Source organism: Branchiostoma floridae, chromosome 2 (genome assembly GCF_000003815.2).
Source record: "Branchiostoma floridae strain S238N-H82 chromosome 2, Bfl_VNyyK, whole genome shotgun sequence".
Classification (NCBI taxonomy): Eukaryota; Metazoa; Chordata; class Leptocardii; order Amphioxiformes; family Branchiostomatidae; genus Branchiostoma; species Branchiostoma floridae.
The window spans coordinates 11985910-11996044 of NC_049980.1; the positions used below are offsets into that span (position 1 = coordinate 11985910).

Below are 10135 nucleotides of genomic sequence, written 5' to 3' on the forward strand. Positions count from 1 at the left end.
AGCAGAGGATCTCGATGAGCACAGACTCGTCCGTGCCCGTGCCCTCCATGGCCCCCCTCAGACACCTGGCGTCGTACAGTCGGGGCGGCGTCATCAGCGCCCACACAACCTTGCCGAAATCGTTATCAGCACCCAGCATGGTCACCAGGTCCCCGATCAGGTCCTGTCGTACACATAGAGGGTATAGATAGGTCCGATTTACACACAGGTTTTCTTAGACGACTTGGTGTCGACTCAGCAGCTTCACGTCGACTCGGCGACGTTTAACTGACTCGTGTTTGTAAATTGGGTCATAGTGGCTAGAAATCGAAATTTGTTAATACCATAACGCTAGACATCACAGATGTTAGGTCTTCCCATCTTCCCGTAGACAATTTGTCGGGGACGGGAATGTCGGGATGTAATGCTGCAGTATCTTCACATACTGCTAGGATGCGCCGTGAGACCAAAATGTTTCTTCGGGACCTCAATAACTACCCATAGCATCCAATCTATCGAAATGTATACAAATCTATCGAAAAGATGTTGAATTATTTGTTTTCGCGAACACAAAAACAACCAAAAACAGAACCCCCGTCGGAGGTAAAACTTAAGGGTATTATCGTCCAGTATATGTATAGTAGTGATACGTACCTCGTCGAAGTCCGTCTCGTATTGCAGGGCAATCTCCATCCTTTGCTTTTGGCTGCGGTGTGCCAAGATGTCAATCAGTTTCTGTTCATCCACATCTGAATGTATAGATAGATAGATATAGATATAGATATGAAGTAATATTTCAGACTTTTAAAGCTAAAGCCCAGGTTACACATAGCCGAACATGGTCCTGATATGGGTGGGTACCGGTACGGTGTACCTGTACAAAACCGGTTTTCTTCAATTACATGTAGGTCCAGATTCAGGTCCGGACCTGGATCTGATCCTCTGGACCTGGACTGTACCTGGACCTGAATTTTCTGTACCGGTGCTCACACCTGTCTTCCGACAGCCGAATTTTTTTTAAATTTCCAGAATAGGCTTTGATTGTAACATACCTGTTCATTAGGTCGTTTATCTACTTCTAACAAGCCGCCGGAGTTGGGAGAAATAGAGATGCTTATCTAAGTATAAAACCGGTTAACCAAGGAGGCTGAAATCTTATTTATAATGTTAATTTTTTTGATGAAACATACCAGAGTGAAGTACGAGTCTTCATTTACGCATCTATGAAAACGCCTTACAACGTATGTAACGTTATGCCTCAACCACTCTGGCACATATTGAGTTGATAGTAACTTCCCATGGAAAGGAAAAGGGCCGGCCATGGAGACATTGAACTTCAGCAATGCCAACTAAAGAGCCCACCTCTCTGCGTCACCAGATGACGTAGGGCCTTGGCGTCCGCCACCCTGTCAAAGTCCTTGGCAGGAAAGACTGTGCCGAAGTACTTCTTTTGGGGAGCTGCTTCTTCTTTGGCTGGCTCCTCGATGGCATCATTGTGCAACTGCTGCCAGAACTTCGTGTCCTGCGAGGAAAGGTGGGTTAACGTTCACACATGCGTATATGTTCAATTCCGTATGAGGTCCGTACGGAATTCGTAGCCTATACCGAGCTCCACAGGTCACTAAAAATAGTAGAAATAGGACAAATATAGACAGATAACTGTGATGCCAAACGAGTTAGCTGGGTTGCAAACTAAACTCATCGGCAAGCTATACACGTTTGGCATGTTCATGATGTCTATATCTGTCCAATTTCTACTATCTTCCAACGACCTGTGAAGCCTGGTAGAGGCTAAGTCTATCATACGGACCTTATACGGACTTGGAAATATAAGCCCACCATAAGTGTGTGTAAGTTATGTTGAAAGAAGAATGCTGCAAGTTCGATATTTAGAATTCAATTTCCAATCTTATAATCAAATCATTAGGCATCCAAAACTACGTATTCCACTGAGTTGTGTTCTTGGTGGTGCAAATTTACGAACAATGTCGAGATCACGCTAAAATTTGCGACATCATCATCAAATCCTAGCATGCATGTGTGAAAGAACATACATGTTGTTGTATACATTTTGTACTTAAACATTGTAACAGCTTGTTTGGAGATATGTTTGTTCACCTCAATTACCGGATCTTAGCATTCTGGACAAGTTTGATAATGACAGAGGGATATAAGTACAACCACAACTCAAATTCTAAAGTCCAATGTACATTCTGTAAGATATATATGAAACTGAGATACATGTGATATCAAAACAGTAAGTCGCAAGAACTTTTTATCCTTAATAAGATATTACAGATTTTCATGGGTCTGCTACAGTTATTAGGCCATAACATGCAAAATATTGGAACGCCCAAAAGTCGTCCGCAACATGGTTGTCTCAGTACGCAGATTTCGTCTTCCCATTGAAACTTTCCATATTGTTATGATTAAAGTACCGGTAAAGTATCATCAACTAGATACAGAACTACATACTTAACTTGTGCTTGAATTCTAGAACTAAATCAATGTTTACATTCCGGCTCACACAGCCGTGTAATTCAATGACACAGAAAGAATTTCAGAGGTCATTCTTGTGGTTTAAAGGGTATGTACAATTAACTCGTTACACACACGCCTGGTAAATGTATATAAAGTAGTAGTTACCGCTAAGTGGTTCTTAAAGTTGCGAGATGTGACTCACTTCCTTGCGTAACTTGAGTTGAAAGGGTCTTGCGTGAGTTCAATTCACTGTTCACAGTTTGTATCAAAACACTTCAAGTTTACTACGTAGTTGGTATTTCAACGCGAAAGATTTGCAACGTTGTATATATATAGTGTATATATACGTATATGTGAAATTTGTGATCATTGTACAAAATTGCAATTCAGCCGTTAGGCTGCAACAGTTTTTTAATCCAATAAACCATTTCTCTCTCTCTCTCTCTCGAAAGAGTGACACATTTGACGGTACATATCAACGTTGCCTGTGGCATTGACAGTGCAAATTTACGAACAATGTCGAGATCACTCTAAAATGTGCAATAAGATCATCAAATCCTAGCATATAAAAGAACGTACATTTCGTTGTAAGAGGTTGTTTAGAGGTATGTTTACCTCAATTATCTGAGTTAGCATTCTGAACAGGTTTGATAATGGCAGGAGCTCGACTCGACTCGTGCATGAAATAATTTTTCCCGCCCAGCCCCCTTTTGTCCTGCAACCTTCATTACTATCATTACGCACGATCTACCAACACTTCAACCAAGCAGTTGACAAAGTGGCGAAACACACCCAGACTTTTGGGGGGAAATCTAGCTGATTCTGTCTATTGTACAAAGTCTGTAGTGAAATCACGTTGGATCGGGCCATTGAGTGCCCTTCTAGAATGAACTCCCTTTTACTTAAAGGTCATTAGTCTGACACTGTAAGTGTGTCATGTTTACCAATGACTTGAGAAATCACCACACAAATAGTTATCATAGATGTAGACGTTGCGTTTTGGTTTGCTTGAATCGTAACAGACGTCGTGTAGGTTTGACCCCGGTGGTCCTACAGACAACGCTGCACTCAGATGTATGTACTCTGTCTACATATCAAGCGAAAATGTCATTTATCCCAGTAACATGAAGATCTTTTTCTCCTAAAGACTCAGTGGCAAGCTTACCTCTTTCTTGGTCGACATTTCTCCTCCGCGTATCAGTCGCAGGTCCGCAGGAATATGTTGAAAAAGCGTCGATGTTTTTTGCCCCTATGCGCGATAACCACCTCGAGGTTACTGATTTCACTGTGTTAACTGATAACAATGCTGAGCACTGCTGGGATTGGCCTTTTAAGAAGAGTTGACCCGACAACGCCTGCAGTGACGTGCGCCCAGTTCCCTCCCAGTTCCTCACCACTGAGATTACCACGGCCAAAGTGTCTGCGACAGCCCGGAATCTTTCAGGCACAATGACGCGAATACGACTATTAAGAGTGACTCAGAAAGGCTGCGCCTGACAAGAAAATGACTGAGACTGCGAAAGGGGACGTCTCGATCGTTTTTAGATGGAGTATAAACAAACTGACAAACTTTAAGAAATCAGAACTTTTCAGTTGAAAGGAATGGGTCTGTACTGTGAACATCGGAAATAAGGTTGAAAATGTATGGAAAATTGAAATCAAAGGGAGGAACTCGTGATATTTGTCATAATCAGAGTTGTTATGGAATAACCGTTTACATCGGAATTTCCCAGTTAATGAGCCTCCCGCCCTGCCATGCCCTGAAGATGTTCGTAAAGAACAGGCTTATCCAGATTCTGGTCGGACCATCGGGTCATCAACCCCAGGGGGAGGATCTACTTACCTGGATCTACTAGTCTACCCCTCCTTCGCAGCTCTCCGGGAGCGCTGGCGTTTGTCTGCGCCCTCTTTCAGGGTGCCAACTGATAGCAGTCGGCACCCTGAAGGCCGCTGACACGATCTCTCCGGTGTGTATCTTTAATGCTTTTATCTTGGTAGCGTAGAGCTTTCTATGTAAGGATTGACAGGTTTTGTTCTCTAAAACATTTCCATTTACTATCTTTAGCATAACGTCTAATTCATACTGCTGCAACTTCTTTTGACAACGTCTGAAATACCTCCTTAGGTTTTGACCTACTTGAATACGGGACCAAATCCTCTTGCTCTGGCATTTTCACGCAAGCTGTTCTTGTAGTAACTGGTGCTAACATCGGACTTAGAAATCGTCAATATGATAGAGACATTGTAGTTGTGGGGAAGTTACACAATGACACTTTGTATTGTCTTCATTAAATTAAGATATTATCATTAACAGAGTATTGGACATGAATAAACGATTCAAAATAAATCGTCTTGTGAAAATAACCATTTCTAGTGAAATGTGTCTTTTGACAGTATCATATATTTGGGCAAACTTTTTGTCCTAAAGAAATCAACATAATGTAAACTCGTTTGAATTGTTAACTCGTTTGAATCAACAACATATAGCATTTCTGATGATAGAAATTGGCTGAGTCAAGGCAATTTGCCCTATAATCGCAATGCATTCTTTCACCACTCATTCACTTGCTCACTCACTCACTGAGCCTTAACTCACTCTGGTCTACTCACAGAATGTAGGACTTCTGTCTGTCACTATGTGTCACTTCATACGGCTTTTCCTGTTTTAACTTTCACCACAAAATAATGACAGGAGATATGTATTTTCCATCTTTAGTATCCTTTCATTTGATAAAATTGTTGTAAGTTACAATGTAATTTTATTAAAGGCACTGAGATGTATACATTCATTTTGCATTTTTCCAATATCTGCATCTTTTTGACACAAGTTGTAAAATATAATGTGAAGAAAAACTCTTAGATTCGTGTATTTCAAAAAGCAATCTTGCTCTTGAATAGAACACTTCTTGTTATAATACTGAATTTCCTAACATTTGCTTCCTGATAGACAACACATAAAAGCAGCAATTTCATGATTAAGTATTGACAGTGCCGACATGCAGTTTGTACTGTGTTGTCAATGCTATAAGACTGTACACTTATTTCAACACTATGTATACACTTATGTTACATATAGAGCTTTTAAAACTGTTAGCAGCATCAGGGTTAATGTGCGTACACTTCTTAAAAGTTTAAAACTTGCTCTGTTTACCATGTACTGTAAATAGTAAAATGTTGGAAATGCATATATACAGACATATAGGTCCACAAAACTACTGTTCATCTCGAAACTTTTGCATTGGTTTTATTTGCATTGTATTGGCAGTGACTGTGAAAAAGTCTCCCTTGTAATCGTTTCAATTGTAAATTCAAAACTCCTGGAGACCTACTATGCCCTTCTAGTACAAAATAAAATCAATGCAAAAGTAGACAAATTTACTGAGGTGATTATCGATCATATAGGTCACGTTAGTCGAGAAGGGATGGTATTGGTTGGTTTGAAGACCTCCTGCTTGACGCCGGAGTTGGCGTACATTCCGCTCTCGTCCTGCCAGGTGTTGATACCCCAGCGCCGGTAGTCGGCTGTGTCCGTGAACTGGGAGTGGCACTTCTTGTACGCTATGGAGTTGTCAGCAAAATCTGGAGGCTGCTCCTGTGGAAATGGTTTGATAGAAGAAGTCAATAAACCTTTTGTAACAACATACACCTTTATACTTGTTAATTGTTGTCCATTGTAAGCAGTGAAACTTCAGATAAGCTTATTACACCAAATAGCACTTACTGAAGCAACTAGATATGATATTTGAATATCCATTTGTATTGCATATTTAAAGGTTGTCTAAAAAAACGTCTCATAATAAGGGTATTATTATTATGTACCCTTATTATGAGACGTTTTTTAGACAACTTTTAGATATGCAATACACTATGAAGCATGCTGCTTTTGAACTGATCTGCTCAGTGTCACTGATGAAAGGTAGTAGATGTCACCTGAAATGTCTGACCGTTTCCAAAATCATATCCAGTTGCTTGAGTAACTGCTATTTGCCGTATCCTATTACCTGGATGTCTAACCCTCATTGACGTAAAACTATTATAAGCCGATTTCTTTTTTAAGTCCACCATAGTTACATCAGCAAGATGATACAATTCCAAGCAACAACACAAAATGATGCCTAGAAAAGTGTTTGTTTGTTTATTTTCAAACGCCTGGGTGGCCTATTCAGTTTCGACAAACTGGTTTTCAATAGGGACCAGTTTCACATATACATAAAGTTTCACATAAACATACAAGGAGATAAAAACAAATTACAGAGAAAATAAGTAGACATACACATCGGAACATATAAGTACAACTGAAACATGAAAGACATAAATCAAAATCATAAGCCATATATCCGATCCAGGTCAACAGTTTGGGCTTTACTATAGCTTTACTCTAAATTGGAATGTTCTTGACATGTTTGCATTTCCAGTCACATTTCTGCAACTGAAATGTACTTACAGGTGCAGGTGTGTAAGGGTAGGGGGCCTTGTAGTCTGCCCGGTGTGTGGTCTCCAAGTGCCTGTTGAATATTAATAAAGTTGAGTCAGTACACATCACAGTTGCACGTGACACCTGTTTCTCAATTCAACTACACACTTTCTCCTATAACTTACTCATTACAATCCATTGCAAATCTTAATGGGTATCTCACTCAAGCTGTGAAATGCTGGTGGTGTTGCTTCCGCCAAGCTATTTGACAGAGTTCTTGTCGAATTTCATCGACAAAAAGCAACGCTTTGCATGTTTTGTTGTATTTTTAGTCATATTTGTACATTTTGCATGCATGATTTCAGTTTATAATGCAGTTTGCCGCCAACGTCACACAGTCCAGTGAGATAGTATATATTAGGACTTACGTAAAATACATTGAATTCTCCTGTTTTTGACTATTGCTTAAATGTCGCACAGGAGTGGATAGAAACATTTACAGAGTAAATAAAAAGACCTTTAAGATTTTTGCCCACCTTTTGCCATAGTCTGAATGATGTCTGGGTAGAACAGCACCAAACCCAGTGGTGGGGGCACCGGTGTCCCTATTAGATGCAGAAACAGAGATACAAAAATTTTCTAAAGATGTAAGCTTTATTTCTTAAAGATATAAATTGTCCACTAAAGTTTGACACCACTTCCAGTCAAATGTAAGGACTTGTACACTATGGGCTTGAAATATCTGAACTTGTGATCTAAAATGTTGATGATTGGTAGACATCTAAGTAATAAGATTTTTTAGATGGTCAGACATTTCAGACAGCATCCATTTTTGTCAAAGAACCAGTCACTAAGGAAAGATTGTGGATGCTTTCTGGAACATCTGACCATTTACAAAATCTCTCAAGTTGTTTGAGTAACTCCTGATGATGCAAGTCTACAATGGATAATGCTGCGTTGTATTCTTGTATTTTGGATACTGTGAGTGGAGTCGTGTTCTAAGATTGTGGCCATTTCACGTCTGTACCTGCAAACAGGATCGGCCATTCAATGTCAAACAGCGTTGTACGTGTCTGTTTGCAGGTGCAATGTTCGACTGTTCGAGCATTTGAAATAAAAGAGAGTTGAGTCTTTGCATCCGAAGTGTCATGGGGTGTTTCAAGGCATGTTCTTCCGTCGTCTGTGTGATCCGTTCATCGGTCTCTTAAATGTGTTCCCAAACAACAGGAAAATACCACCATCTACGCTTTCCCTACACTCCGATTACACAAGACTACTCTCACCTCTCGAGGTTGAGGTGGTTGATAGTGGCCAGGTCACCCATGGGCTTACTGGTCACCTTCTCCTCAAAATCCTTCTTCAGTTTCACCTGTCCCATCTGGAACTGGGTGGTGGTCAGGGGGAAGGACTGAAGTGGAGAAAGGGAAATAGATGAATACATGAAGGAAGGTACTTCTTGATGACATATTTCTTATGTGGTATTACACAGAATTTTAAATTGCAGACTACTGTGAATCAATTTACTTTCATAGTGGTTTTATTTCGCTGTAACAGTTAGGAGGGAAACGAGATATTCTATTTATAAAGGTGTTCTCAATTTGTGGTTGAATCATAAACAAGGGAGACATACTTGCACATTGCAATCTATGAATTTGCCGTTTCGGTCACTGCAAAAGTTTCAAGATTTACAGAATTTGGACATCAAAAAACATGCAAGGGCATGAAATTCTTGACTTAACTAGTTGTTGCAAAAAAATGAAATAGTGTATTGTGTATTTTGAATGTTTATTTGAATTGTCACAAAACAACCCAGAGAAAATGTTCTGTTTTGAGCTGAAATCTGGAATAATAAAACATATGTGGTACATTTCAGCAGTGCAAAACCCTACTCACCCCATCTGTAACGTCCAGTATCCTCCGGTAGGTGGAGTGGTGCATTTTGTTCTTCATGGGAGGTTTGTTTACTACGTCATAGTCCTTGGGGTGGGCTTCTCGTGCCTGGTGCCTGGAAATACAAATTAATAATGTTTTAATTAAGAGTTTTTCTGAGTACATGTCTGTTTGCACATATGCATGTCTGTTATCACATAATTCATTTTAGACTGTTGATAAATTGTTTGTTCTCGGCAATCTCGGGCCGGATAGTGGTTGCTTAGCAAGCTGCATGTCAGACACAATGTGTGATGTTGAATTAAACTTTAATGTCAATGATATGCAAACATTCAAACAAAAGGCTCTTGTGGAAACAATCTTTAATATTTACTTTAATCAAATGACTGGCAACAACTGACCAGTTGAATTTTAGGACAGCCAAAACAGTTAACGTTAACGTTACATTGATACAAAACCAAGGAGGTTAAAAAATCAACCTCTTTGCACAAACCAGGGTAACATTTAATGCAACACCGTAACAACCAATCTCAAAACAGACTTTGGCTCTGGGAAAATAGTTGAAGAAGTTGAACAATTGAGCATATAGTCGAAACACCACTGATAGAGAGGAGAGAAGAACAGCCATCACAAATTGGCCTGCTTCATATTAAATATATATAGCCCTCGAGGGCCCTCGGCATGTAACCCGTTACACACAAAGTACAGCAAAAACTGGAGACTGACCAGTTGGAGTTCAGCGTTACCGGACTGTAGTCCATGTGATCTGAACGAAGATAGAGGGAACCCTTCCTCTCCACAAATTCCGGCAACATCCCGTAGTCGTAAGTCTCCATGTTTCGTTCTGACGGTGAGCAGCGAAAAGTACGTCTGAACTTCCGTGCAACAGGTAGGTATGGCGTGTGTTGTGGTGTGTTTGGGTTACAATACGGAAGTAGGGCACATCACACGTCAACCGACTTGAGTATTCATCCGCTTTACAAAATAATCAGCACAACTTTACTCTATTATCCACAAATGGTGGAAATGGAATTTACGTACCATGAACAAAGATGTATTCAGTATTTTGTGCATTACATAATTGCAGGGATACTGATCTCCCCCCTGTAAACTGTTTTGCTAAGTGTCGTGCGGAGTGATATGTACTGGGAGAGTTTCTACAACGCGACCGTAAACTATCCCGTTGCCAATGGCAACATGGCGTCTTCTCCTGGCGAAAATTGTATGAACTGCAGGGATCCTATCGAGGCTTCTCTGTGACAGGTAAGTGGTACTTGAGAGCGCTGTAACGGTTAGCCGTGAAATTATTGATTATACAGATATTAGTGTAATTTTCTGCGTCTGTTTTCTTTACCAGCGAAGCGTATGGTA

The 10135-nt window shown here is 40.2% G+C and overlaps 2 protein-coding genes across 2 annotated transcripts in view; both read right to left on the reverse strand.

Annotated features, from left to right (window-relative positions):
* The window catches only part of LOC118409572 (annexin A5-like), a gene marked incomplete in the record, with an annotated part of 13662 nt that extends 9419 nt beyond the window's left edge, over positions 1 to 4243 (reverse strand). The window contains 4 exon segments of the mRNA XM_035810687.1: positions 1 to 163; positions 634 to 728; positions 1342 to 1501; positions 3626 to 4243. Of these exon segments, the coding sequence (XP_035666580.1) occupies positions 1 to 163; positions 634 to 728; positions 1342 to 1501; positions 3626 to 3643 (436 nt within the window).
* Positions 4244 to 5158: 915 nt separating this feature from the next.
* LOC118409576 (protein C9orf135-like) lies at positions 5159 to 10135 on the reverse strand. Its single transcript, XM_035810693.1, has 6 exons — positions 9491 to 10135; positions 8768 to 8879; positions 8158 to 8282; positions 7411 to 7479; positions 6905 to 6965; positions 5159 to 6052 (listed from the first exon to the last, which is right to left on the reverse strand). The coding sequence occupies exons 1-6, from the start codon at positions 9598 to 9600 to the stop codon at positions 5864 to 5866; spliced, it is 666 nt and encodes a 221-aa protein (XP_035666586.1). The 5' UTR covers positions 9601 to 10135; the 3' UTR covers positions 5159 to 5863.

Coding starts and splice junctions, on each gene's coding strand:
- LOC118409576 (XM_035810693.1), bottom strand. CDS start 9,600: ATGGAGACTTACGACTACGGGATGTTGCCGGAATTTGTGGAGAGGAAG. Junction 8,880..9,490: donor GTAACGCTGAACTCCAACTG/GTCAGTCTCCAG, acceptor TTGTATTTCCAG/GCACCAGGCACGAGAAGCCC. Junction 7,480..8,157: donor AACCACCTCAACCTCGAGAG/GTGAGAGTAGTC, acceptor TGCATCTAATAG/GGACACCGGTGCCCCCACCA.